The sequence below is a fragment of the Drosophila willistoni genome, chromosome 3R (assembly GCF_018902025.1).
Source record: "Drosophila willistoni isolate 14030-0811.24 chromosome 3R, UCI_dwil_1.1, whole genome shotgun sequence".
Classification (NCBI taxonomy): domain Eukaryota; kingdom Metazoa; phylum Arthropoda; class Insecta; order Diptera; family Drosophilidae; genus Drosophila; species Drosophila willistoni.
The window spans coordinates 28,117,014-28,144,394 of NC_061086.1; the positions used below are offsets into that span (position 1 = coordinate 28,117,014).

The window sequence follows — 27,381 nt, forward strand, 5'->3', positions numbered from 1 at the left end:
AAATCGCATAACAGTGTAAAAATATACATGCGCCATTATATATTTTGTTCGTCAACCAACAACAACAACAACAGGACGAATAAAATACAATTTGAGCTTATCACACATACACACTCACACCCACACACACATGATTATGTTCAGCAAATCACCTTGACCAGCTGCAATTAAGGGGCTCAGTGCTTGGGGTTAATCAGATCACACACACACACACACAACAAACGATTTCTGTGACTTTAAACAGCGAGTGGCCACATTCAGGCGTCAAAAAGCTGATTGCTATGTAACTAGCGCGTCAAAATGCCAATTCTTTGTTTCTCCCCCTAAAAAAACATACAAGAAGAAACTACTTGAGGTTATCGTTTATTTTTTAGCCAACTTTTGGACTCCAACACAAAGAAACATACACACATACACATACACACGCAAACGCCAAAGACTTTAGAACAAATCAAAAAATTGAAAATCATTTCCAATTACATAGCTTTCGGCTTTTATATTCGAATACGTCTCAGTGATGTGGGATACTCGTTAAAACAAATTTTATTCGAATATTCGTATTCGAATCGATTAGCCACTAGCAATTTAAATTGCAGCTCGCAGGAGATTTGAATTATCCTTATCATTTCGTACAAAAATACACAAAAATGAACAAGAATACACAAACAACGTTTTTTACCACCTTCTTTATGTTTTTTAAATGTATTTCAAATAAAACAAAAAACAAAAAAAAAACAAAAAAACCAAACAAAAAATGCTAGGGTAAGTTTAAAACAAAAACAAAGAAAAATTACTATAATATGCTATTCAAAGAAATCCAAAACATAATTACCAACAAAAAAGAATACCAACAACAACAACAACTAAAACAAAATAAAAATACTAATTATAGTAAATACATTGATGTAGTGTTAATTATAAGCAAAAACCGAAAACAAAAAAAAAACACACATAAAAATAAAAATGAAATGAAAGAGAAAAAAAAAACAACAACAACAACAAATCCGTGAAAATTCCAGAGCCAAATACATAATTTGTTTCATGAATTGCCCGAGAAATTCAGTTTAAATGCGAAAGCAAAGCAAAAAGAAATGAAAAGTCAACAAAAGAAGCAAAAAACAAACAAATATATATATACATATATATATATATACAAACATTAAATGTACAAGTAACTATTTTTCTCTAAACAACCAAAACGTAAATTTCCACCATTTTTGCTCCACATTTAAAAGTAAACTCTATATGCAGGCAAAATGATGAATGAATATATGTTGACAGAAACAAAAGTGCAAGAAATTGTTTTAAACAAATGACAAACCAAAACAAGAACAACAACAACAAACAAGAACAAAAAAACAGACTACGCATGCAAATATGGAATTTAATGTAAAATGTACAATAGCGTCGCTTTAAAGTCTATGAAACAAGAAAATAAAAAACAAAAAAATAAAAATGCGAAATGAAACACCCGACAAAAAAAAACCCAAAATCCGTTTGACCTTACATCCGATATTCTTGTGACATACAAAATGATACTAAAAGAAAATGAAACCAAAGAGAAAACACAGACACGAACGGAAAAATAAATGCAAAAATAAATGTAACTGACATAACAACAAAAATTGATGCGTTAAATTATTTCTATTCCAATGGGGATTAAATGGGAGGGAAATTCCTGATTTTCAGATTCTAACTTGGTCAAACATTCAACATACTTTGGAATGATATTCGAATTTCTTAAGTGCAAAGGATTGTCCTGTGGAAATCGGTCGATGTCCTGGAGAGTTTTGTTCCACAAATCCTGCGTCAAAACAAACAATTGTTCGTGTTCTGAAAAATCCTTGATCTGCCCTCTATAGATTGTCAGATGATTTTGAGATTTTTGTGAATTAATTGTTAAATGTATATTAAAATTAATTATTCTATAGCCTCCCATAAAAAATTATATGTTCCTATGAGATTATAATGTATTCGTTATGTGTATTAAACATGAAACATATAAATAGGTAGGTATAAAGTATATACATATCACGAAAGTAACTTAAATAATACTCTCCAGCTGCCGTGCCTCAATCTTCAGCAATAGAACAAATATTAAATGACAGATAACTATAATTAAACAAATGACGAGAAATATGTAAAGAACGATAAACTCTTGATTATTGCCGTCAAATGGCTACTATTTGTTCTGATCTGAGTCAGAGGAATGATCAGCGACCATTGGAGGCGTTGAGCGACCATCAAACTGTTGACTATGCTGATTGACCAAACGTTGTCGCTCCAAATACATGGAGACTTTAATGTTGCGAACTTGATGATTATTGATCAGCTTCAGCAAGGCAATGACACCAATGCCCACAGATATAGCAAAGGATCCCCAGGCGCCAAACTGCAAAAGGAAGATAGTTGTAGTCCCCTGGTAAATAGGTGGCTATGTTGCCTAACTAACCTGAGTGGTTCCCATTTCGATGTAGAAGCCCGAAGTGTTGATTTTCTCCGTATCGCCGCGTATAATATTTTGTCCTGCTGATGTCTCGCATGAAGGAAAACGTTGAGTCATGCCATCACACCAAACAATGAAACCGAGAGTAATAAAGATTGCCGACAATATGGACATGGCCAACATCCAAATACCAAGAACAACATCAATGAAAAGCGCTATAAAGGATGCCTCCTCCTTCATGCGGGCATAACTGTAAGACATGCAAATGTAACTTTAATCTATCTCTCAACAAAATAGGCAAAACAGCCATAATTATACCGATAGATCTGCACAATCGAAATGATGAGTAGGAAAATTCCTGTGATTAATGGAAAATTGCAAAAGCCAGGAGAAGCCCAATTTACATCAAACATGCCGTCTTCCTCGCGCCATTTTCCTGTGGTAAAAAGTAGGCAGTGTCCACTGAAAGGAAGGTTCCAAATAGTTTTAGTTCTATAGTTTTCAATTTAGTGGGAGTGCCCCATGTAAGCTCCCCCTTTGTTGACTTAATGAACATGTACTATAAGCACAGCCATTGTGACAAGTACTTTTCACTTACCAGAACTGATCGAGATTTATAAACAGTGGCACCACAATACACAGAGATAAGATGAACAGGATGACATGTCCTGTAATTTGGCTAAGAAGCAGAACATTTGCCAGGGCCATATTGCCCAAAGTTTGTTTTTAATTGAGTATCTAAGAACAACAAGGAAAAATTGCGATGCAATTTGTTATGATTATCGATAAGTAACAAAGATAACAAACATATCGATAACTTTATCGAAATAGCAATAGTCGTGATGAGCGATTGCAGAGATTGCTACATTGGTGTGTCCGCAACGCTCATCGCTATCTCATAAAAAAAGTGTACAAATTTGTTTACATTAATAAAAGGTAAATGTAGCTCAAAACATAAATAATTCTTGCTAGCCAGCATAGCTGCTGCATAAGTATGTTGATGGGCTTGTGGGTGTGACTAAAAGATTCAAATTGGCCATGCCAGAGAAAGACTAGGCAGTGAGCAACACTGAACAAAGAGCAATTAAAAAGATAGTGGAGTGAGAGTGAGAGTGTGGAAGAGGGAAGCAACAGAAAGAGAAGAATTGGAATAAATGCAGCAATCGGTCTGCTTTCTCTCTGTCTCCTCCTGCTTCTACTTCTTCTGGCGCCCCACCCGCTGCACCCGTTGCTCATGTCACTTTGTAAACCAATGAGATAGCAATAAAAGCGAAAAGGTGAAGATCGCACAAATGGTTGGGAAATTGATTGCAATTGACCACAGGCAACCAACTGAATAACTTGAACTTGCTAAATCTGTTCTGTTCACAGACGACGGAGCACCCCGCAGCAGCGATTCGATGTTGTGCTTATGAGCTAGCAGTCAAAACGACGGCAGCCGAGGGACTAGGAGGAAAGCCAATGTCTGGATTGGAACGTGACCAACAGCAACAAAGAGTAGAGCAGGTGAAGCAGCAGTGAATAGAAAAGGAAACAACGGCAATTTAGCCAGATTGACGGATCACCTCTTTGTTTAGGTAATACAAACGCAACTAAAAATTGATTTTTCCTTTTACATTGAATTGTTGTTCGACTTTTAGCTAGATCCTCAAGCGTGAGAGACATATTGGACACAGAGAGAGAGAGAGATAGAGACACTCGCTTGGCTGGCGTCTATAAAGTGTAAATTGGCGTTGTTATCTTATGTTAATTGAACCTAGATCATCAACGTGCACTGCCATTAATTTTAAACATAATTATACAAACAAAAATTATCGTAATTAGTAGATTAAAACTTAAAGGATCAGCACTTCAAAATGTCCAACTCCCACTACAATAACTACCAACAGCAGCAGCAGCAGGCTCAGCACTCCTCGTCGAACGGCGATGAGTATCAGCATCAGCACCAGCAGATGGTTCACCATCCTCAGCGGTACATGAATGGACACGGAATGAAGACCGTGGCAGTGCCCGATATGTGTCTATTCTGTTTCGAAGTTCTCGACTGCGAGCTAAACAACATCGATGGCCCGGGAGTTCCAATGTTTAGTAATGATGCTTATCCCTTGTTTGTTACCTGGAAGATTGGGCGTGACAAGCGATTGCGCGGCTGTATTGGTACCTTCAGTGCCATGGAACTGCATAACGGACTGCGCGAGTATGCCCTAACCAGTGCTTTCAAGGACTCTCGTTTTGCCCCGATCTCACGCGAGGAACTGCCCCGGCTGACTGTCTCTGTCTCTATACTGCAGAACTTCGAGGAGGCTCAGGGCCATTTGGATTGGCAGCTAGGTGTCCATGGCATACGCATCGAATTTCTCACGGAGCGTGGCTGCAAGCGCACAGCTACCTATTTGCCTCAAGTGGCCACCGAACAAGGCTGGGATCAGTTGCAAACTATTGATTCATTGCTCCGCAAGGGCGGCTATCGGGCTGCCATTACCCAGGAGATGCGCAAATCCATCAAATTGACCCGCTATCGTTCACAGGAGATTCAAATGCAGTATAAGGAGTATCGCGAACACTTGGAACGCCGGGGCGTCCAATTTGGCAAGGTGCAGTGCTAACAATTAGAAAAGCCGGCAGCGCGGCAATGATCCTGGCTGAGGGCAGGTGTGGTGATCGTTGTGCTCCTGCTGCTACTGGCCTTTGAATTGAGCCAGGGCATTGGATTGCTTACCCGCATGTTGCCCTTCCCCTAAGAAGCCCTTCTCAGCTTGGATTCGCCACGCTTGCCTAACTCGAGTTTTAAATACCCTCAAATTCGCACTCCTGCCCTTAAAAAAAACAAAACATAGAAAGTGTCGTAAAGTTTATCGCTATTTTGTTTACATTTAAAGTTAAATGCTTAATACTTACTTAATAATTGCCGCCCATTTCCATCTAAAGGCAGCGCATTTTAAAGCAATTTGAGACGATTACGGTATACATATGTATGTTTGCCGTTCATATATTGAAACATGTATAACCTAAGCTCCAATTCTTAAAGTTCGTTATATTTCATTTCTATTATTGATTGTGACCACCAGTTGGATTTCAAAATTCAATCAAAAACCCTAAAACTAAATAAAATATATAGAATATATATATTGCAGAATCGATACAAAAAAAAATACATAAATCAAGAAAAAAAAAACGTTCAACAATTATATTAATAGTTTTAACAATTACAAACAAATTATAATTACTAATTCTAATTCAATGCGCAATAAATAAATATCGACCTCTGTAGTCGTGCCAGACAATGCGAAAGCGGATGGTAAGTTCTTTGATTATATACCCCCTGGGGGCATACAGTGACGGATTAGGCCAGCGCGGGTTCTCAAAAATCTAGATATATTTTACAAGGAATTTTTTCCAATGTCAAAGTTAGAACAAGCATGAAAATAGTCCAACGATTCGCAAAGATAATCTATTAATCTGTTTGTTAATCTGTCTTATTCTTAGCTGATTTCAAAAAGCTATATATCAATCACATGGTTATCGTGATTTTTTGGGAAAATTGTGAAAAAATGTTTAATGCAGATTGAAAGATATTATTCTAACACGAAAAGATATAAAAGAATTGTTGAAATACTCAAAAAAATGTCTGAACTAAAGCTTTATGAAATTAAGGAATTTGTTGCTGTTTATTGGCATTTTTTGTCTCGCTTGAGAAGATAACTTGTTAATTGCCCCAACTAACATTTTAATTTAAAGTGGAATCAAAAAGCAGATGTCACTTTTGAAAATCGGGAAGAATATGGCAATTTTACAGATTCGCAAAGTTAAGAATTTTTTAAATTTTCATATAAAATTTTTGTCAATTGATCTATTTTACGTTAAATCAAGTTTTCTGTGATCAGAAATCTTTTCTTGGATATAAGTATATAGCAAAAATCAGTTTATTTTGGTTATCAGATTAGAAATCATAAAAAAAATGTGTATTTTCTTCCAAGATTTTTAAAATGTTGTCTTTATTTTTTGGTAGCCGACAATATTAGTCATTTCCGGATTATTTAGAGGAAAATAGTTTAAGAAACGAACGACTGGGGTCCATTCCGGATGCCGATTTCGTCATACTCTGCAGTCCAGCAAGTCCAAGACAATATATATATATGTATATATCTGCATTAAAACTTAGTTTCTTGGGAATTTACAATCACTTGATAAAATTTATAGACATGATTAATTAATTACTTTAGATGTTTTTCGGTATGTATGTATATTTAATCTTTATTATTGTTCCATAATTGTTGTTGTTGTGCGTTGCTACATCAGAGTTTTGTACTTCTAAGACTAATTTGATATCTCTAATAGAGTTTTTACGTATTGGGTTATCTCTTGTCTGTTGAGATTTCGGCCTCTTGTATGTGTTTGTATTGGTAAATGTAAATAAGACTGCGTTACGCAGCAAAGGCTAATAAAAACTAGGCTAACAAACGAACTAATCTAATAACAGGCCAAGCTAAAGTAGATTAAAGCAGCGAGCAATGGCTCCATAATTAATTATATATGTACGTGTTTTTTTGTATAAGTATAGATATATGTATGTATCTGCTATATAGGTCGCTATGCAAAAGAAATCGCTTAAACACACTGGGTTAATGGCAAAAGCATGCAGCATAATAATGGTTTGTTTGTATGTTTGTATATATGTGTCCTTTATCATCATGTATATATATCAAAATCGAGTATAAACGCGTCAAGTGTACCTTTATATATAGAATGCTTAAATAAGCATATAAACCAGCGCGCTGTGTATATAACTGTATCTACATAGATTTCAATTTATATGGCAGTAACTGGATACACTTTTGAGTAACAAAGTAAACCTAAGCAATCAGCATAAGGTGTGTGTTGTGTGTTTGTGTGTGTGTGTGTGTGTAAAGTCGTTCATTCGATCAATCAGTCTCAATGCTTGCAGAGAAACTGCTCTAAACACTGGCACTAGGTGGTCGATAGAGCATTCCACTCAAAACGCGGATTCTTCGAATGTGTCACTGGTAGACATTCAGGCTCCACCAGCTTCCACACGCCATCCACCTGTTCCACGGTTGCCAGACTGCAGTAAGGAATCTTATGTATAACTTGACGCAGCTCATTAGTGCTCCGAGCAGATCCACCAGTTAGCTGGCGAGAGCAAGTGTCCAGGGTAGTTGCATGGGCCACCACAAGAATATTTCCAGCTGCAATTCAAAGAAGATAATCCCATAAGAAATCTAGGATTCAAGGCAGAGTAATCACTACTTACTGGTTCGCTCGAGTAGCTGCAGCAGCACATCATGGTTTCGTGTATAAAATTGTTCGGTGGACTCTTTAAGCTGAGCGGTTAGATCCATGGTCGACTGCACGGGCTCGTATTCCTGATCGATGTTATATTTAGCCTCGGTCAGTTCACTTTTGGTCAGAAAATCGGGCACTCCATTTGGATACCAGGCCATCCACTCGAACATGCCCGGCTCTAGCTTTATCTTGTGCTTGCCCGACAATTTCAATCCCTCCAAAGCACTGGTGCAAGTCTGTATGCAGCGATACGAAGGCGAACAATAGATATGATCGATCTGCACCTTTGACTCTAGCAATGCCTCGCCGATAAGCCGGGCTTGGTAGAGTCCCACATTGGTTAGTGGTGAATCATTTTGCCATCCCTCTGGGCTGTTCTTTCGCCGCGGCAAAGATTTCGGCATATTGAGATCCTTTCTCATGTAGTTGCCAAACTCATCAAAGCAGTAGGGTATCCAAGTGCCAAATGTAAAATCAACACGTTCTCCATGCCGCATGATGTAAATTTTACGATTTTTAGCCTGTGAGCTATCTAACTGCAGCGAATTGTGATCTGAATGAACACTAAGGGTGTCATCTGGACGCGGTGGCTGCACAAGTGGCGGCTCTACCATTATTTCGTCCACACCTTGCTTGGACACTGATGTTGAGCTGGAAGACATATTGGTGGTAATTTCAATTGTGGGCGTATGAGGATTATGCTGATGGCTTAAATTGTGATTGTTGAGCAACTGCACCGACGGAAGCTCCAAGCAGGGCTTCAATGTTTGATGCAAATACTTTTCCACGCTCTGCTCCGACTCCTCGAATGATGAGCCCTCAATGATCTCTGGATGTGTTGAGCCTAAAACAGAAAACCCAAAGTAAGCAAGAGATAATAAGAGTGAGTAAACATTGGCCTACTTTGTTGTAATTCCCGATGTCTTTCCTCTGGCTCTGTGGATATACTCCGACCGTCTACAATGTCTAGATCTTCGGCTGAAGTTAAAGAGGAGGCAACACTTTTTGACAGCTGCACAACCCGATGCAATGTCCAAGCGTCCGATTCTGCTGTGCGCTCTGTGTAGTTAACAGGCAAATGTCCAGTGCTTCCGGTAAGCCAAGAGATGCCCTCTGCCCAGCCGTCACTGGAGCTATCGACAACGTCACTATTTAAGTATATAAAGTCGCCTATGCGCAGCTCTAGCTCATCCGTTTCATGTGGATTGTGTGGATAGACAACTTTTTGCACCTGCAATACAAAGGAGAAGTTGTTAGGAGGATATTAATGGCAAATATGAGGTCTTTGGTGTTTAACTTGTTTGGTGGCGAGGCGTGGATCGCGTGAATATAAGCGCAGTTCCCAGTTGGAGGCGCAGCCGGCGTCAAGTGTTTCCACAAGTGCTTTCAGTGCATTGAATTGTGCCTGCGGGAACTGGTAGGCGAGCGTCAGGTGCAGGCTCTTTACGTGTGGCTCGAGTGAGATGGCTACGGGTATATATATATATATGGTAGACTATATTATTGACTGCATTCAAGGAAGCGCGATCAACAACTAAAATGCCAATATGAGGCGAGTGCTCTTTTATATATACATATATACATTTGTCAAGTCATTGAATGATTTTTGTAATTACTGCAATTCTACATACATATATAGATAAGCAAATCGAATCAGGAGAGGTGTGTGTGTGAGTCAGTGGGGATTTCATGCATGGTGTATCTACGTGTTTGAGTGTTTGTTATTCTATGATAACGATGACGATGTTAGTATCAATGACGAAATGAATTCTAAAAGTTTGTTTTCCCAACCCCCCCGCCTTTAGTGCTTACATCGACTGCTGCGTGGAATGCAACGTGTGCCCGAAGAGACTGCTCCGCACCAGGGGAAGCATGCGACAATGGCGTCCAGCTGCTCATAGGTATCGCTAATGACTGTGCACATTCAACGCAAACATTATCCAGTGCCAGCGATTAGTTTTTGTGTGCGTTTGGTTGGAGAGATAGAAGTATAACAAAACCGTAAGCCACCACTCCAAAAACCAATATAGAACTCAACCGAAATAACCAAAACAAAAATAAACCCAAAGAGTGCAACCAAAAATGGAAACCGGATGGGCATACTTGAATTGGAAACCTCCTTGACGTATTGCAGCGCCAGGCGTTTCAAATAATTGGCATCCTCTTCGGCCACAAAGAAGCCCATAAAGTTCTGGCTCATATACGGTTCCAGTTTCAAAGGGCGATCCAATAGAGCTCCCGTCATGTCCACCACTTGCTTGAGAGCCTTGGATAGCTGCAATGAGCATTCATCCGGTGCCTGAAAAATGAAGCCAAAATCCCAAAAATATACAAATGATTTGATAATCAACTATTGTTTGGCTTACCTTGAAGAAGGACACCAACGTTATGTGCGGCACATAGTTGTGGGCACCATTCCAGCCACACATCTGGCGCGATTTTGCCCAGAACTCCTCCAGCTGTTGGAGAAATGGTCCTGTTGGACAAGCGTATATGATATACTCCCGTGGTGTACACTCATCCAAAGAAGAATCATTCACATGGGCCAGTAGCCAGTCCGAAGCAATTTGAACACCACGATTACCCGTCGATGCCAATGCCTTTTCCCTGTGTGAAAGTGTGTCAAGGAGAAAAAATCAATAATTGGCGCTTCTTTTTATTTACTACATCTGGATAGATGGAATGCACACTTGATGGAAAAAATATCCCACAGCTGATCAAATGTGGACTGATACTTACGCTCTATGTCTGGGAAATCCCATTTGAAGCAGGGTCTGGAGTGGTGTCTGTTTGGATATGCCAATCCTTGTAGGCGTTTGATTCTTACGCGGCGGAAGAGTGGCCATGTTTATGCTTATTGTCGTAGACTTTTGTTATTGCCGGCACCTAATTTAATTATAATATTAAGTATTTCATTAGTTTTCAGTTAATCGAGGTTCAAATTGTTTATGAATGTCCACAAATTTCTTGGCCATTTTTAGTTGGAATTAACTTACAGCTGTTTGCTGATTTAAGTCTTTGTATTCTGGCCTTGAACACTGCGGCAAAACATGGAATTTTGCTGTTTTTATTTAAATTTTCAATTCCTTATTTAATTACTTAAATTAGTTTTTGAAGCACAAAATGTTTGTTTTTTTTTTATTTTTTTTTTACATTTACATTTATTTACATTTTGGAGTAAAAATTTTTATTAACAGAGGTCTCAAATTTGAGTCTGTTAACTCACAGCCCCAGTAGGAAATCGTATGTTATCTCCGTTTTCAATTCAATACTGTCCATCAGTTTTCTGTCTTTTCTACCATTAATATTGGTAAGATTTTATACAAGGATTAATAAATATAAAGTTAGATTAGTACTGCCTTAAAAAAGTTGCTAATAAAAAATGCTGTAATAAAATTCCGGTTGGCGAATTTGTTGGTTCCAGTTCCACATTTGGCGGCAAATTTAAATCTCGATTAAGAAGGGAGTTACTCTAAATGATTGAAATTATTAAAATAGCAATTGCTTTTATACGATTTCTTGAAAAATGTCGAATAGATTTTAGTTTTAACGATCTTTGTTACCAGGTCATCCCAAAGTTACGTTCACGGAAATTTAGAGCCATTTATAAACCTGACAAAACCAAAACAAAGTGCTATCAATATCAAGCGGGTCTTATCTAGCCAACAGGGGTATTAGTGTTTTGAAGCGTTATTAATTTAAATTGATAGTGTCTAAATGAAAAGGGGGAAGAGAAAACCAAAAAAGACTTACGTACATTATGTAGCACTTGAGGCCTGAGACCCTAGCGATTGGACTTTTGTTTTTTCGATTTCTGATAAGAGACAAAATATTGATCATACATAGTTAGCATGCCCAGAGAAGAGAGCAAGTTCCTAACACCACCAAGATACAGATACATCCACCCTCTCAGAGAGTGCGAGAGATAGAATGAGAGAAATATAGAAAACCGCCTGAGCAATAGTCAGCTTTGTAGCTAGATCTGGCTACTTTTTTTCGCCGTTTGCTACAAAAATTTTAAATTTATTTCGAATGTTTTAAAGGCAAGCGAACGCTGGTACTGGCCAGACGTCTATGCTCCGGTCGTGATCGTTTTTATTTGAACTTACACAAGCGCAAAACACGGATAAAAACAAGTTCTAAATTTATCGCACGTTACGCTGGGGAATCTTTTTCTGGTGTCTCTTTTGGCATAAAAATCATTTTCGGAGCTGCGAAGGTAAGCAAACAAAACAACCGAAAAGATACAAAGAAACAACTAAACAAAAAATGTGATAGAGAATGAATTGAAATAATCGCATACATGGGCATTTCAGTTCAAGGTGATCTTGAGAGTTTTAGAAAAATAATAAATAAATACATTTGTACCTCAACTCAAGCGTGCGCCTATTGACAGATAATTTTCTTCAAATTGTGCAATTTTCTCACCGCACGTGATACGCTTTTCCAGTGGCAATTCAATTGTCATGGGACCACGATCTCGATGAGTCTCTGACAGCTGACCACCTGCCTAGAGACAGAGTCACAGATACCTGTCAGTGATGTGTGTGTGTGTGTGTATCTCTCTCAGGCCACTTGTGTGTGAGAGTATCTGTGTATCTGCCACGCTCACTTCTCCAGTAGCAATGTCGTTACTCCGAACTCGTCGAGTTGAGTTTTATGCAACCGTCATGTGATCTTTTGCTGGGTTTGCATTTTTTAAATTCATAATAAACTCATATCAACGCAAATGCATTTGATTTTTTGTCTCAATTCGTCTCAAGTTGCTTTCGAAAAACCAAAAAAAAAATGGTTATAAATTCCATTTAATTATGATTTATAACGCACTATAGACGGTCATAAATTTTTGACAAGCACTTTAATCGATCAAAATTAAATTTTATTGATGGGTTTCCTCTTCGTAATCCTGGTATTTTTAATGAATGAAAAATCTAGAACTCGTCAATAACATAGATTTTCTTTCGAGTATTTAGACTACTTATAAACTCAAGCGGTTATAGAGCCCCCCACTTATGTATGTAATTCTAACCTAAAGCTTATCAGCAGCAAAATGGGCAGGCAGTGCAGTTTTTCCTTGTCATATGATATCCAAGTAAGTACACAGTGTGTGTGTGTGTTTGTGTGTACGTGTGAAATATACCCCGCCCTAGAACTGGCGCCAACAGAAGTCACATCAAGTAAAAGTAATTTACAAAATATATGTAAAAGAAACTGTCAATTGTCGTTAATCATCTGGAAGCAGCCAACTTGTCTGCTGGTTGAGTCAATGCGATCGTCTGTTAATTACCCGCAACACCCTCAATGACAATTGGAGCTGTTATAGAAAAACTGTTTAATAAAAAAATAAAAGTTGTACAAATTAACAACAAATAAAACCTTGCATAAACACACACACACACACACAGGCACGCATAGAACGCACTCTCCCACTCTCCTTGGAAAGTGATGGAGCGTTGGAGCGGGAGAGAGAAAGAGAGCAAAACAAACAGAACAGAAAATAAAAAAGTAGCTAAATCTGAAGTATTGACTTGAAAATACCCTGCAAATTTTTGCATTTAACTTTTTTCTTAACGAATATTATAAAAGGAAGAGTAAACAGAGTGGTATACCTCTAAATGTATTTGTGTAAGCTAGGGCAGTGACAGATCCGAATTCCTCCCACACCACTAACTTAAGGCAAATCTACCCTTCATAGTACATAGTTACAGGGTGTTTGAATTTAACGAAACTTCAGTCGTGGATAGTCGGTAGCGATATTGTATTAACTGCTGACATGGGCGTGCACACAAATGGGGGTCGTCAACGCCTTCGTTCAGTGCGATAAAATGTGATTAAGGCTCACCCACATTTGAGGTGTGCGTGTGTATGCGTGCAGGGTTCCTCACTCGCTCACACACACGCACACACATTGATACACTCCCACCTCACACACAGTCACACGAACTCATAGTCCACTCACGAAATTGACCAAACCAGCGATACAAACGAACGGCATGTTTAGTTGTTGTTTTGAAGTTGAACTGGTTTACAGTTTAGTTAGCTTTTTTGTCTGTGCTGCGTGTTGCGTGCTTGTTTTTTTATTTTTTTCAAAATAAAATTGGAATTTTTCGTTGTATTTATTACTGCCAATCGAAAGTGAGCTAATCAAATTTACAATTATATTAGCGAGGCAAGTTGCAATCACAATTGGAAGCCATTGCCATTTAATTGGAATTTTATTTCTGATTATATGTACACACACACACACATATATACATAAAACATATACAAACATACATACATACATATATACATATGTACATAAATAGTTAAAGTTGTGGGTGGTAATAGTTTGGGCAATTGTTATAGTCAATTTCTCCGATTTATAAGTCTAATATAATCCTTTGAGCTTTCTTCAAAAAGTGCTTACAATACAAACTCTCTTGAGCTTCTAACTTTATTTTCATAAAGTCTAGATCTTGAAGGTTATCTAACATATATAAAGGTTTATTGGAAATTCTTCCCAGTCCAATAATACAAAAAATGTAACAGAGACTTTCAATTTTCTATCAGATGTACTTGAAATTTCGCACAATCTGCCATGCGAAACATGGTTTATAGTATTTAGAACCAAACATAGAACAGAATAATACTTTAGACTTAGTGCGTGCTTAAAAGCCACATCCATAAAATAAATGCCTTAAAATATAAAATTACTAACAAATGACCATGAAGCCCATTGCCCCATAAGTAAGCCAAAGCAACGAAAAATGTCCGTCATTTGGCCAGAGGTTAAAGTAGGTAATAGTATATTATGACTCTGCACTATAAATAGCATATAACTAAAGTCATATAAACGTTGAACGACGATATACTATCTATTGTTTAATGCTCCTGTTTTAGGCGCACGCCAAAATTTCCCCTCCGTTTATAATGCAATAAAATTTTATTCAAACAGTTGAACGGCAAATTTTCCAACGTTTTTGGTTGATTATTTAACCGACAATTGGTTGTTTGAGCATTAATAATTAAGGTAGTAAAGTTTTTTTTTTAAACCTAATATTGCATCTATTTTCGATCGGTCATTCCCAATTGTGATAAATAACTGCGATAAATGCATCAATCCATATAAATAACACAATTTAGAGTACAGTCTGACTTTTATGGTATATGTATGTTTGTATGTGCCAAGGAAATAGTTGATAAAATGTGCAAAAGTAAGCAAAAAATACTTGAGACGTTTCCCTTACTTACTGGGAATGGCTGGGCCTTTCAATATAAACAAAAGAGCAACAGGCGATAAAAAGCAAATCGATTCGAAATGGCTCTATTATGACTGTTCTTTTGGGCTCTGACTCGATGATGATGATGATATATAGAAATCAGGAGAGGAGAATCATATATACATATGTATGTATGATGGTACTTTAGTTGGTTTTGGTATTGTTTTATTTTATTCAACACCTTCTGGCTGCTGGCCAAACAGAGACTATCCAACCATATTATCATTATACATCGTTTCTACATTATGGCGATGCCGACAGGCGCCCATTATTTCTATAGCAAATTTACAAATGATTTCAACGCGCCACTATATATAGACAGTACATCGTATGTTTTTTTTTTTTTTTTTTATCCTACGGCAAAAAGCAAAAGCTAATATACTCTACGGGTGTGGGTACCGGGTCCGGGGGCCCCATTAAAGTTCGATAATGTGCGACGTCAACGTCTGCGCCAGCGCCAGTTCTGTGTCGCCTCCATGTGTCGTTGACTGGTGCTTGGCCTGATGATGTCACAACAAACCTTGATGTCTGTGTGTACATTTTCGTCCGAATTTTTGTTTTATATTTTTGCCGAGCCCAGGTCCGTGTCCAGCCCATGCTCACTCACATTGCCTAGCCTCAATGCGTCATAATTTCTCGCCCTAATTAAATCAAAAAACAAAAAAAAAAAAAACATTAATCTCTCTGCATTATCTATGTAAGTGCCGCCGATTTTGGAGTACTGAAAGTGTATTTGCATATGGGTCTGACAGCGTTTTGATAAAAGTTCTAATTATCAGTTAATTTGTTTAACCAATCCAAGGAACATGTTCCCATCATCCGTTTCGAAATTTCTCTCACAATTTTATTTTGACATGGCAAAGCCATTTGCCCTGCACTTGAATGTGATAAGGAATACAATTATACCTCGAAATGGTTGAATTCTGATAAACTCAAAAGATTCTGACGATGACTAATCTTGAGAGTAATAATATAGGGTCTTATCAACAGTACTAGAAGGAAAATCAAACAAAATAAAGTCAACTTTTTATGTAGAAATTAATGAAACTAAAGATAAATAATTATTAATGTTGATTTTCATAAGAATTGTTTGTTCTACTCCCATTACAAAATTTTATTATTGCATGAATGATAGAAAAAACAATTCGAGTTAACAACATTCAAAACCAAATGAATGAATTGAATGACTTTGAAAATCAACTTCAAGTAAATGAGTGTGCGACGTAAAAATCAGTCGCACAACATTCAAACGAAACAAAACGAATTGAATGAGTTACAAAGTGAGACAATGAGTTGCTATGATTCGAATGCATTCGAATCCCAATTCTGATTTTAGTATTTAGTATAGTATTTATTTGAATTGTACATTTTTGAACTATATGTGATTACTATACGACAAATCTAGTGTGGTCAGTGGTTCAATGGGGACCGACTCAAACTACAATACTGTGGTTTTCGGGTTCAAACCCTCATTTAAATTCGATTCGAATGGATTCATTTGACTTTTTTCTTATTCATGCAGCTCTCTAGTACATAACATTTTTAATTATTTTCAAACGTGACTCAAATTTATATATTTTCTAATTTGGATGTGGTTTTAAAGCGCAAATATGTGCAAATATTATAAAATGTAATTGATTTTTGTTTATTCGATTCAATGATTGTGTCTTAAGTCACCACATGACGACTCTGGAAAAGTTCTTTCGCCATATGGGCGATTTGTCTGAAAATCAAGTAAATTGCCTTCGTTTAAAACAAAAGAAACTATGTATATATATGCATACATATGTACGTAGATAAATAAATAAATAAAACGTACGCATTTGTGGTTATATGTAGCTCCTATATACATAAATACTATATGTCTATATTGGCGTGGGTAGCACATAGTTTATCGTATACGATATGTTGCCAGACACCCCGAACAACCAAAGAATAATAATAATAAATAAACCATAGAAACCAAGGGGGATTGGGATGTCATCGTTAAGAAAGTGAAAGAGAAGAATCCGCCAACCAAATGACGACGTCGTCTGCGTCTTTTATTTTAATTTTTAATTGCATGTCTGCGGAATGTTTCAAACTAACCCGTCGAATTTCGCTTCTTCTTATTTGCAGGGGAACCTAAACAGCCGCCAAGATGGGGGACATGTTCCGTAGTGAGGAAATGGCACTTTGCCAGATGTTTATACAACCAGAGGCCGCTTATACCTCCGTGTCTGAGCTGGGAGAAACCGGCTGTGTGCAGTTTCGCGATGTAAGTCATATGGAGGAGGAATCTTTTGACACTTATTAATCTCAATTTTTGTACTTTATTCTCTCCAGCTGAACGTCACGGTAAACGCATTCCAGCGCAAGTTCGTGACCGAGGTGCGTCGCTGCGATGAATTGGAGCGCAAGATCCGCTACATCGAGACGGAGATCAAGAAGGACGGCATTGTCTTGCCCGATATTCAGGATGACATTCCAAGGGCTCCGAATCCACGTGAGATTATCGATTTGGAGGCACATCTGGAGAAAACCGAATCCGAGATGATCGAGTTGGCCCAGAACGAGGTGAACATGAAGTCCAACTACTTGGAATTGACGGAGCTGCGCAAGGTTCTGGAGAATACCCAGGGCTTCTTTTCCGATCAAGAGGTTCTGAACTTGGACTCGACCAATCGCGGCGGTGCTGCCGGTATCGACGAGCAAAACCAGCAGCATCGTGGTCGTCTCGGTTTCGTGGCCGGTGTCATTAACCGGGAGCGCGTGTTTGCCTTCGAGCGTATGCTTTGGCGTATCTCCCGCGGTAATGTCTTCCTGAAGCGTTCCGATCTGGATGAGCCGTTAAACGATCCAGCCACCGGTCATCCCATCTACAAGACCGTCTTCGTAGCCTTCTTCCAGGGCGAGCAATTGAAGAACCGCATCAAGAAGGTGTGCACAGGTTTCCATGCCTCACTGTATCCTTGCCCCAGCTCGCACAACGAGCGCGAAGAGATGGTCAAGAATGTGCGTACACGTCTGGAGGATCTAAAGCTGGTGCTTAGCCAGACGGAGGATCACCGTAGCCGTGTTCTGGCTACCGTCTCCAAGAATCTGCCATCGTGGTCCATTATGGTCAAGAAGATGAAGGCCATCTACCACACGCTCAATCTCTTCAACATGGATGTGACCAAGAAATGCTTGATTGGCGAATGCTGGGTGCCAACCAAAGATTTGCCCGTTGTGCAGAAGGCCTTGTCAGATGGCTCGGCCGCCGTTGGCAGTACGATTCCCTCGTTCCTTAATGTGATCGATACCAACGAACAGCCACCGACCTATAATCGCACCAACAAATTCACTCGCGGCTTCCAGAACCTGATCGATGCCTATGGTGTAGCCTCGTACCGCGAATGCAATCCAGCCTTGTACACTTGCATTACATTCCCCTTCCTGTTCGCTGTGATGTTTGGCGATTTGGGCCACGGTATCATTCTGGTTCTTTTCGGTGGATGGATGGTGCTCAGTGAGCGCAAATTGGCCCGCATTCGCAACGGTGGCGAAATCTGGAACATCTTCTTTGGCGGTCGGTACATCATTCTGCTTATGGGTCTATTCTCCTGCTACACTGGTTTCATCTACAATGATGTGTTCTCCAAGTCGATGAATGTGTTTGGTTCCACTTGGACCAATCACTATAACACAACGACAGTGTTAACGAATCCATCGCTGCAGTTTCCACCAAATCACTCATCCAATGGAGTCTATCCACTTGGCTTGGATCCCATCTGGCAGTTGGCCGACAACAAGATCATCTTCCTGAACAGTTTCAAGATGAAACTGTCCATCATTGTGGGTGTACTGCACATGGTCTTCGGTGTGTGCATGTCCGTTGTGAACTTTACCCACTTCAAGCGCTACTCTTCCATCTTCCTGGAATTTGTGCCACAGATCTTATTCCTAATGCTGCTGTTCGGTTACATGGTCTTCATGATGTAAGTGGAGATACTAAAAAAAGTTCACAATTTATTTATTTATTAAATAATTTGTTTTTTTTTTAATGATTAGGTTCTTCAAGTGGTTCCGTTACACCTCAAAGACAGACTACCAGCCCGATACTCCTGGATGTGCTCCATCAGTTTTGATTATGTTCATTAACATGATGTTGTTCAAGAATACCCCACCGCCAAATGGATGCGAGGAATTCATGTTTGAGTCTCAGCCCGGTCTACAAAAGTTGTTTGTTATTATTGGCCTCATATGCGTCCCTTGGATGTTGCTGGGCAAGCCTTTGTATATCAAATTCACCCGGAAGAACACTGCTCATGTGAGTACAAAGAAATAATGAATATCTAAGGATTTATTATAAATTGTAAACGTATTTTGGACAGGCCAATCACAATGGTGAACTGACAGGCAACATAGAGCTGGCCGAAGGTGAAACTCCCTTACCCACTGGCCAGGATGAACATGCTGGCGGTGCTCACGGTCATGACGATGAGCCCATGAGCGAAATCTATATCCATCAGGCCATTCATACCATCGAATATGTGCTCAGTACCATCTCACACACAGCCTCATATCTGCGTCTTTGGGCTCTGTCTTTGGCCCATGCTCGTAAGTGCCCAAACTATTCCTTTGAAAAGTACACACAATTCTAATCTCTTGTCCATTGCAGAACTGTCCGAGGTATTGTGGAACATGGTATTGTCTCTGGGTCTGAAACAGTCGGGTATTGGCGGTGCCATTTTCCTGTACTTCATTTTCGGTGCCTGGTGTATGTTCACCCTTGCCATTCTGGTCATGATGGAGGGATTGTCGGCTTTCCTGCATACCCTACGTTTGCACTGGGTGGAGTTCATGAGCAAATTCTATGAGGGTCTTGGCTATGCCTTCCAGCCTTTCAGTTTCAAAACCATTCTCGATGGCGAGGAGGAAGAATAATCAGCTCAAAGGTTGAACACAAATTGCTCACACAAAACTGAATGAATAATTGACGAGCTCGTTTAATTGTGTTTTCAAATGTATTCTTTTTTTGTTAAATGTTTCCTTTAATTTTTTTGTTTGTTAATTTCATACATTGTCAGTATTGTGGTGCTCTTCCCACATTTGGTTTAATCTGTTTCCAATTTTTCCAATGATTTTTGTTAGTATTTTTCGAAAAACAAACCACAGAAAAACTCATTTTAAAGCAATAATTTGATATTTCTTGTTATAAATTTATTATAAATTAATAATTATTAAAAAATATACAGCAAAGAAGAGAACAGCAACTGTTGACTTTAATTATCTACTGGAAATAATTTAACGTAATTGTCTAGAAATCGGTTTTTAATGCCTCATGGTCGATAATATTACACGGCTACTTCAGGCGATAAGAATAGAAAAGTAATATCTACACTTGGAGAAAAAAGAACTAAAGTTCTCTGAAACTAAGTAAATATATAATGTAGATTCTATTATTTTTTCAGTCATTTAAGTAATGTTGTTTTAAAAAATTCAATTTTATGTAATATTTTGATTGATTTGGAATAGTTTAAAGACACATTGAAACAAGGTACTGAAGTATTTAAACTGCTACACAATAATTAAGAAATGCAATTTGTTTAAGACAGTGAGTTCTAAAAGTTTTACCCTTATTCTCCCCAAGTTTCAAAGCTAGTTCAAAGTTTTTTAAGTGTATGACCCAAAGTAATCACTGTCCGGCGTGCTGTTCCATCAAGTTGATAGATGGGCCCAATTATGCACGTTGGTAGTTTATCCAAACCATGGGACTTGCTGGTCTCACTGATAAGACTGGAAAGTTGTACATAGATCATCAAAATGTAGACGAGGCTTCAACGTACCAGTCACTTGACCAACAAAATTAGTTGGCCATTAGTTGTCTAAGTGAAAAGTGTTCCAACCAAAATTGTCAAGGATGGAGGATGCCAGTTGGAGAAGTTGGTGGCGTTTTTGGGCCTGTGGCTCCAAGTCGCAAAACAGCGTATTTCGCAGTGAAAAAATGTCCTTGGTGCAGATGTTCCTGCAACCAGAGGCGGCGTACGATACCATTGCCCAGTTGGGAGAAGTTGGATGCGTAGAATTTCGGGATGTAAGTTTAAGAGCGTTGGCAGAGAAACGGAAAGTCCTTTTCTAATGAGGACCTTTCTTTGATCTTTTAGATGAATGTGAACATTAATGCCCAGCAACGTAAATTCATTGGTGAGGTTCGTCGTTGCGATGAGCTGGAGCGTAAGATACGTTATGTAACCATGGAGTTGGAAAAGGATGGACACAAAGTGCTCGACTTAATCGACGATTTTCCTGCAGCCCCCAAGCCCAAGGAGATTATCGAGCTGGAGTCCCATTTGGAGAAGACCGAAACAGAAATCATGGAGTTGGCTGTGAACAATGTGAATCTGCAGACCAATTACCTAGAGCTGACCGAGATGATTGAAGTGCTGGAAAAAACGGATCAGTTCTTCTCGGAACAGGAGTCGCACAATTTCGATTTGAATAAGCATGGCACCCACAAGGATCCAGAGCAATGTAATGGCCAATTGGGTTTTGTGGCCGGAGTTATCAGTCGTGAGAGGGAATTCGCATTCGAGCGAATGCTTTGGCGCATCTCTCGTGGCAATGTGCTAGTGCGTCGAGCCGAAGTGGAGACACCTCTAAAGGATCCAAAGACCGGCAATGTCCTGCATAAGAGCATCTTTGTCGTATTCTTTCAGGGTGATCAGTTGCAAGGACGCATACGTAAGGTGTGCCACGGCTTTCACGCCCACATGTATCCTTGCCCCAGTTCGCATGAAGAGCGCAAGGAAATGGTGAAGGGAGTCAGGACACGTTTAGATGATCTGAAGAAGATCATTAGCCAGACAGAGGATCATCGCATTTGTGTGCTGCAGGCGGTTTTGAAAAAGTTGCCCACCTGGTCGGCTATGGTGAAGAAAATGAAGGCCATTTACCATGTCCTCAACTTGTTCAATGTGGATCTGGGCAGCAAATGTCTAATTGGCGAGGCTTGGGTACCCAAACGCGATTTAGAGCTTGTTGAGGTGGCCCTGGCCGAGGGATCAGCCGCTGTTGGCAGCACCATACCGTCGTTTATCAATGTCCTGGAAACAAAGAAGGAGCCACCCACATATTTCCGTACCAATAAGTTCACTCGTGGTTTCCAGAATCTAATCGATGCCTACGGCATTGCCAACTATCGCGAGGTTAATCCTGGTCTCTACACTTGCATTACGTTCCCATTCCTGTTTGCTGTCATGTTTGGCGATATGGGTCACGGTTTCATACTCTTCCTGTTGGGCTTCTGGATGGTTATCGATGAGAAACGTCTTAGCAAACGTCGTGGTGGTGAAATCTGGAATATATTCTTCTCTGGCCGTTACATCATTATGCTTATGGGAATCTTTGCCGTCTACACGGGCTTCCATTACAACGATTGTTTCTCCAAGTCATTCAATGTCTTTGGCAGCCATTGGCGAATACAGTATAATCGGACCACTGTGCTAACCAATCCTGATCTTACACTAAATCCCTCAACCGACACACGAGGCGTCTATCCGATGGGCATTGATCCCATCTGGCAGTCGGCGACCAACAAAATCATTTTCCTCAACACCTACAAAATGAAATTGTCCATAGTGTTTGGCGTCTTGCATATGGTCTTTGGTGTGTGTCTTTCTGTGGAGAACTTTGTGTATTTCAAGAAATACGCGTACATCTTTTTGCAATTTGTGCCCCAGGTTCTGTTCCTGTTGCTCATGTTCGGCTACATGTGCTTCATGATGTTCTACAAATGGGTGAAATATAGTGCCATGTCGGATAATCTGGCTGATACACCTGGTTGTGCACCTTCTGTACTCATTATGTTCATCGATATGGTTCTGTTCAAGTCGGAAACAGTTTCAGCTGGTTGCGATGCCACCATGTACAATGGCCAAAAGGAGTTGGAAACGATATTCCTAGTTTTGGCCTTGATTTGCATTCCATGGATTTTGTTGGGCAAACCCCTGTACATTAAGTTCCAGCGTCGTAATAAGGTGAGTTAACTAACTAACTAACTGATTAACAGAATTTTCGAGTTACTTATAATATGTAATCCTTAGCCTGTACAACCATCAGTGGAAATTGATGAGGTCATAGAGAAAATTGAGGTTACTGGTAAAGAAGTTATCATCACAGAGGTGGCCGAGGGTCATGACAATGGCGGACATAGCGAAGAAGATGATGAGCCGATGAGTGAAATCTGGATACACCAGGCTATACACACCATTGAGTATATATTGAGTACAATTTCCCATACAGCTTCCTATCTACGTCTCTGGGCTTTGTCTTTGGCCCATGCTCGTAAGTAAACTTAATACATTTCAAATTTAATGATCTAATTTTTGATCTGATCTTTCCAGAGCTTTCCGAAGTGCTGTGGACTATGGTGTTGTCGATGGGTCTGCAAATGAGTGGCTATACTGGAGCAATTGGCCTGTTCTTCATATTCGCCGTTTGGGAATTCTTCACAATTGCCATTATGGTGATGATGGAAGGTTTATCTGCTTTCCTGCATACCTTGCGTTTGCATTGGGTCGAGTTTATGAGCAAATTTTACACTGGCGCCGGCCATCAGTTCCAGCCATTCAGTTTCAAAGTGTTATTGACCGTGGTCGATGAGGATTAGGGCAGTCCCCAACAATCCATTAATAAATGCAGCATACTACAATTTGAGCTCGCTTTTTTTCTTTCTCTTGTCGTTTTTATTTTTATTTGTTGGCATTTCTTTTTAACCCACTTTGCGACGTGTTTGTTTTGGTTGCCGCCAATCATTTTCATCCAAAAAAAGGTCAAACCCCAAACGCATTGAGGGCAACGCTAAGCAAAATTTTCTTGCCGATTGCAGCATAATTTTCACTTGTTGGAATTCAAAACTATTTCCACTGAATGTCAGCCAACATCTATGCATGTATCTAGGTTATTTAGGTGGGCCAGTTAACGATTGGTTGTCACAGTTGTGGAGTTACGGTGCTCCGGTCAAGTCAAGTGCGAGAATGCTGCGACTTCATTTGCAAGTTCTATTGCTGTCGGGATTGCTGGCTGTGGTCTGTTGGGGTGACACTCTGGTCCAGCTCCATGTGAATCGTCCTTACAACGATGTCAGTGAGAAATTCGTTAGCTTTGCCGTCAAGCCGGAGGATCTGTATGATGCCTTGGATGGAAAGAATCGTAAGGCTGTTACCAGCATGGCAGCTCTATTGGGTGATGCCTATATTAAATTCATTGGTGACTTTTATTTTGCCACCAATGCACCGACACGTCTACGTAATCCCACGAAGATTATCTGGAAAGGTTTTAATCGATGGACACGGTAAGCCTTAACTAAACCTAACCTGGTTAATGGAGACTCCATTTGAGATTATTTTGTGCTCTCTTTTAAGTGCCGTCAACTGGACAATGATTGTTCCGGTGCCATACGCACCAGATGAATGGGATTCCATGCATACACTGAAAATTCTGAATACCTCCTATATGGTGGGCATTAGCGACTGCATTTGGCAATTGGGCACTGATTTTGGTACCTCGAGAGCCAAGGATTATGTCCAAGAGTTGAGCACCTTAAAACTAATGACAGATACCTTCAAGCCATATGTGGATAATTGGCGTGTCATGGGTGCAGACATTTCGGCGGGCAGTACAGCGGATGAGACGCGAAAATATGTGGAAATGTCCAAGGATTTGAATGCAGCCTTTGGCTGGACCCAGTAAGTATTAAGTATATAATGGGTGAAATCAATTTTTTATTTTTATTTTGTTCATTTTTTAGGCCCGCCAATATGTTGCCCAAGGCCAGTCTGGGCAGCTACATCTACGACAGTGATCCAGCCTTGAAAATCCTGCAGCAACAGCGTGTGCCGCTTTGGCTAACACTGCCAGAGGAACGCTCCTCTAGCAAGCGTCTGATGGGTGACGATACCACCGATGCCTTGCGTTGGGCACAGACATTGGGAGATGCGGCCAGCGGTGGCTTTGATGTGGTATTCAAACGCATGAATCTTGAGGATTTCGAGCGACCCAATTTCAGTTTCTATGTAACGAGTCTGTTCAAGAAAGTTATGGGTTCCCGAGTCTTTCCCGCTCGTCCACTGAATGTCTTTGCTCCAAGTAATAAACTCTATACACACTGTGCGAATGCTGTATCCGGAGGATTGGCCTTTATGGTAGTCAACACTGAGGAACAGCCAACAACGATAACGATTAGGAGTTTAAGTAAATTGGCCAGCAGCGAAATTTGGCAATACGTCCTGACCAGTGTGGACGATCATCGCGTTCAATTGAATAATGTAAGACTCTCATTGAACTCAACTCTCCGTCCGTTGGTTAAGAAGAACGATGCAAGCAAACCGTTGCAATTGGTTACTCCAAGCATGTCTGTGGGCTTCTGGGTACTGCCAGATGTTAATTTGGAGCATTGTCAATTCACAGAAATTGAAGCGGATGATCCTGTAAGCAATGAATCGTCCAGTGAGTCCCGCGGCTCCAATCGCTATAGCTCGGCGGATCGTCTGTTGCAGCGTTTGATAGAGGAAACATCCGTGACACGTGGCTCTCTGCAGAATGTGTTCAGAAGGAGTCGTCGATTTGTTCTCGATAATCCAGAATCGCCCAATCCAAGTTCATTGTTGGGTCAACTGCTGCAGCCCCTCACCAAGTCCAAGGCTGCTCCTGCATCTGTTGTGCCTGCAAAACGTGAGGCACAGCCCAAGGAAGCCACCCAAGCAGTTCGTCCTCTTGAGGCAATGGTTTGGTTACATCAAGTAATGGAACAGACACGCGATGTGGCCCGACGACGTGGCAGACGCAGTGCCTCAAGCTATAATGGTCCATATTTCTACAACAAACACGGCAAACGAACTGGACTGACCAAGAAAATCACTGAAATACGTAAGCCAGAACGTAAAAACAAACCGTTGTTCAATTTCGATGAGTTCGATGAGGAGAAATTCTTCAAGAAGATGGAGGAGCAGCCCGAAGAGCCGCCATCGTATACTCGTGTACCCGAGGGTGATGTCCATTTAGAACGGATCGAGACCCCAGATGGTGAGGAACATGTAGAGCCGGAAGCTGAGCCAATCAAGAAACGTCGACCAAAATCGAAAACACAACTGAAAATTGTGCAACGATCGCAAGAGGAATATTCCCAAGAGGCGGAGCATCAGGATCAGGAACATGAACGGGGTAGTCGACGTTTACCGCCTACAGAGTTCTTTGAGGCACCAAAATTTGGTAAACCAATGAATCTAGGAGCCACCTTGAATTCACTACTCTTTCCCGAACCCTTCTCCAGTAAGGCTAGCAGAAGCAAGGTGAAATCCAAGACTAAGGCCCAAGATGAACTAGAAGAGGATGTAGAACCGGTTGAAGGCGAAAAGAATGAAAAGCAGCGCCCATCCAAGGCTGGTCAAGTGGCCAATGACTTCTTGCAGGCCCAACGAGAGCTGGGCAAGCATTTTCTTAGTCACATCAGTGAACATGAACACGAATTCGCTCTAGGCGATGAGAATCCATCTAGTGATAGTTCTCTGGAAACAATTGGAGCTGCCAAATCAAAGCCCCAAACTAAGGATTACTTTGGAGCAGCTCTTGCACCCAAACGATTACCAAAAAGGGCTGAGGGAATGACTTCTTGGTGGGAAATGCCCTCGTTTAGACGACGTCGTGCCCTGCCCTTTACCTATTCCAATGAACAATTACGTTTAAATGCCATTGACAAAGGTGATCCTGAGGATCTGCCACCACTAGGTGGATATTCAATCTATGAATACAAAGTCGATTTGGTCACAATAAAGCCCGAAGAGACAGAAGAGACGACAACCCGATCGGAGTCCGACTCCACGATCATGAAGATCACCAAAAAGGTCGACTCAAATGCAAATTCACGCAAAATAACATTATCCGATAGCATTGTTACCACGGTCAAGTCGAAGGTTTCCAAGTTTATGAACATTATCTCACGTCACATGAGCGAATGGTACAACACTTTGGCCAAACATTTGGATACCGATACGGTGCGACCTCAAAGACAATCCACTGAACGTTCCGAGAATGGCATAGACAAGTAATTAGAATTAATAATTATGCGAAACTAAATACTTATAAATATAAAAAATGTATTTATGAATTGTGTAAATATGTAAAATACATTTAATCCCATAGCAAATGTTTTATTTAATTGATATTTTCTTTCAAATTATCTTTGAAGAATAAAATGAAATGGAAATTTTTAGTACTCAAACTAGTAAGGCTTTTGTTGCTCAAAGCCTTTTTCTAGTCTATGTACTAAATTTTAATTAAAGCAAGCAAAAGAGTGTCAACATATTTTCTCTTTTTATAAAAAATGATACAGAAAAGTTTTTCGTACTC

The 27,381-nt window shown here is 39.9% G+C and overlaps 6 protein-coding genes and 1 long non-coding RNA gene across 10 annotated transcripts; 5 read left to right on the forward strand and 2 right to left on the reverse strand.

Moving 5' to 3' along the window:
• Positions 1-1,952: 1,952 nt before the first annotated feature.
• On the reverse strand, positions 1,953-3,224 carry LOC6647639 (transmembrane protein 179). The gene is made up of 4 exons (XM_002069553.4): positions 3,045-3,224; positions 2,765-2,908; positions 2,453-2,696; positions 1,953-2,392 (listed from the first exon to the last, which is right to left on the reverse strand). The coding sequence occupies exons 1-4, from the start codon at positions 3,152-3,154 to the stop codon at positions 2,183-2,185; spliced, it is 708 nt and encodes a 235-aa protein (XP_002069589.1). The 5' UTR covers positions 3,155-3,224; the 3' UTR covers positions 1,953-2,182.
• Positions 3,225-3,302: 78 nt separating this feature from the next.
• On the forward strand, positions 3,303-5,742 carry LOC6647638 (uncharacterized protein CG5902). Of its 2 annotated transcripts, none has more exons than XM_023178343.2 (3): positions 3,303-3,382; positions 3,818-4,023; positions 4,087-5,742. In XM_023178343.2, exon 3 carries the CDS (start codon positions 4,303-4,305, stop codon positions 5,050-5,052), a length of 750 nt encoding a protein of 249 aa, XP_023034111.1. In that variant the 5' UTR covers positions 3,303-3,382; positions 3,818-4,023; positions 4,087-4,302; the 3' UTR covers positions 5,053-5,742. The 2 variants fall into 2 exon arrangements, with proteins under 2 accessions (XP_023034111.1, XP_002069588.1); XM_002069552.4 differs by lacking the exon at positions 3,303-3,382 and adding an exon at positions 3,446-3,723.
• A 939-nt stretch (positions 5,743-6,681) lies between these two features.
• On the reverse strand, positions 6,682-10,825 carry LOC6647637 (protein UBASH3A homolog). Of its 2 annotated transcripts, none has more exons than XM_047009171.1 (8): positions 10,747-10,825; positions 10,490-10,636; positions 10,117-10,357; positions 9,854-10,049; positions 9,048-9,217; positions 8,654-8,981; positions 7,719-8,594; positions 6,682-7,653 (listed from the first exon to the last, which is right to left on the reverse strand). In XM_047009171.1, the coding sequence occupies exons 2-8, from the start codon at positions 10,594-10,596 to the stop codon at positions 7,415-7,417; spliced, it is 2,157 nt and encodes a 718-aa protein (XP_046865127.1). In that variant the 5' UTR covers positions 10,597-10,636; positions 10,747-10,825; the 3' UTR covers positions 6,682-7,414. The 2 variants fall into 2 exon arrangements, with proteins under 2 accessions (XP_046865127.1, XP_046865126.1); XM_047009170.1 differs by lacking the exon at positions 10,747-10,825 and adding an exon at positions 9,563-9,664 and having other exon boundaries at positions 10,490-10,596.
• On the forward strand, positions 9,391-9,873 carry LOC124459684. Its single transcript, XR_006953722.1, has 3 exons — positions 9,391-9,495; positions 9,556-9,751; positions 9,820-9,873. It is a non-coding gene; the product is annotated as an uncharacterized LOC124459684 (long non-coding RNA).
• A 977-nt stretch (positions 10,826-11,802) lies between the features above and the next one.
• LOC6647636 (V-type proton ATPase 116 kDa subunit a1) lies at positions 11,803-20,249 on the forward strand. 2 transcript variants are annotated; one of them, XM_002069550.4, is made up of 6 exons: positions 11,803-11,969; positions 17,131-17,269; positions 17,338-18,971; positions 19,045-19,303; positions 19,368-19,593; positions 19,655-20,249. In XM_002069550.4, the coding sequence occupies exons 2-6, from the start codon at positions 17,153-17,155 to the stop codon at positions 19,918-19,920; spliced, it is 2,502 nt and encodes an 833-aa protein (XP_002069586.1). In that variant the 5' UTR covers positions 11,803-11,969; positions 17,131-17,152; the 3' UTR covers positions 19,921-20,249. The 2 variants fall into 2 exon arrangements, with proteins under 2 accessions (XP_002069586.1, XP_023034054.1); XM_023178286.2 differs by lacking the exon at positions 11,803-11,969 and adding an exon at positions 13,767-13,919.
• Positions 20,250-20,864: 615 nt separating this feature from the next.
• On the forward strand, positions 20,865-23,691 carry LOC6647635 (V-type proton ATPase 116 kDa subunit a1). Its single transcript, XM_002069549.4, has 4 exons — positions 20,865-21,070; positions 21,141-23,012; positions 23,079-23,319; positions 23,379-23,691. Exons 1-4 carry the CDS (start codon positions 20,897-20,899, stop codon positions 23,642-23,644), a joined length of 2,553 nt encoding a protein of 850 aa, XP_002069585.1. The 5' UTR covers positions 20,865-20,896; the 3' UTR covers positions 23,645-23,691.
• Positions 23,692-23,952: 261 nt separating this feature from the next.
• On the forward strand, positions 23,953-27,154 carry LOC6647634. The gene is made up of 3 exons (XM_002069548.4): positions 23,953-24,328; positions 24,399-24,722; positions 24,785-27,154. The coding sequence occupies exons 1-3, from the start codon at positions 24,012-24,014 to the stop codon at positions 27,078-27,080; spliced, it is 2,937 nt and encodes a 978-aa protein (XP_002069584.1). The 5' UTR covers positions 23,953-24,011; the 3' UTR covers positions 27,081-27,154.
• Positions 27,155-27,381: the final 227 nt, after the last annotated feature.

Excerpts from the sequence above, each read along its gene's own strand:
- LOC6647639 (XM_002069553.4), bottom strand. The coding sequence starts at position 3,154 with ATGGCCCTGGCAAATGTTCTGCTTCTTAGCCAAATTACAGGACATGTC. Across the intron at positions 2,909-3,044 it reads ATAAATCTCGATCAGTTCTG|TGGACACTGCCTACTTTTTA; the intron begins GTAAGTGAAAAG and ends CCTTCCTTTCAG. Across the intron at positions 2,697-2,764 it reads TCGATTGTGCAGATCTATCG|TTATGCCCGCATGAAGGAGG; the intron begins GTATAATTATGG and ends CATGTCTTACAG.
- LOC6647638 (XM_023178343.2), top strand. The coding sequence starts at position 4,303 with ATGTCCAACTCCCACTACAATAACTACCAACAGCAGCAGCAGCAGGCT.
- LOC6647637 (XM_047009170.1), bottom strand. The coding sequence starts at position 10,596 with ATGGCCACTCTTCCGCCGCGTAAGAATCAAACGCCTACAAGGATTGGC. Across the intron at positions 9,665-9,853 it reads CAAGGAGGTTTCCAATTCAA|TCATTAGCGATACCTATGAG; the intron begins GTATGCCCATCC and ends GAATGTGCACAG. Across the intron at positions 7,654-7,718 it reads GCAGCTACTCGAGCGAACCA|CTGGAAATATTCTTGTGGTG; the intron begins GTAAGTAGTGAT and ends TTTGAATTGCAG.
- LOC6647636 (XM_002069550.4), top strand. The coding sequence starts at position 17,153 with ATGGGGGACATGTTCCGTAGTGAGGAAATGGCACTTTGCCAGATGTTT. Across the intron at positions 17,270-17,337 it reads GCTGTGTGCAGTTTCGCGAT|CTGAACGTCACGGTAAACGC; the intron begins GTAAGTCATATG and ends TATTCTCTCCAG. Across the intron at positions 19,304-19,367 it reads CCCGGAAGAACACTGCTCAT|GCCAATCACAATGGTGAACT; the intron begins GTGAGTACAAAG and ends TATTTTGGACAG.
- LOC6647635 (XM_002069549.4), top strand. The coding sequence starts at position 20,897 with ATGGAGGATGCCAGTTGGAGAAGTTGGTGGCGTTTTTGGGCCTGTGGC. Across the intron at positions 21,071-21,140 it reads GATGCGTAGAATTTCGGGAT|ATGAATGTGAACATTAATGC; the intron begins GTAAGTTTAAGA and ends TTGATCTTTTAG. Across the intron at positions 23,013-23,078 it reads AGTTCCAGCGTCGTAATAAG|CCTGTACAACCATCAGTGGA; the intron begins GTGAGTTAACTA and ends TGTAATCCTTAG.
- LOC6647634 (XM_002069548.4), top strand. The coding sequence starts at position 24,012 with ATGCTGCGACTTCATTTGCAAGTTCTATTGCTGTCGGGATTGCTGGCT. Across the intron at positions 24,329-24,398 it reads GGTTTTAATCGATGGACACG|TGCCGTCAACTGGACAATGA; the intron begins GTAAGCCTTAAC and ends CTCTCTTTTAAG. Across the intron at positions 24,723-24,784 it reads GCAGCCTTTGGCTGGACCCA|GCCCGCCAATATGTTGCCCA; the intron begins GTAAGTATTAAG and ends TTCATTTTTTAG.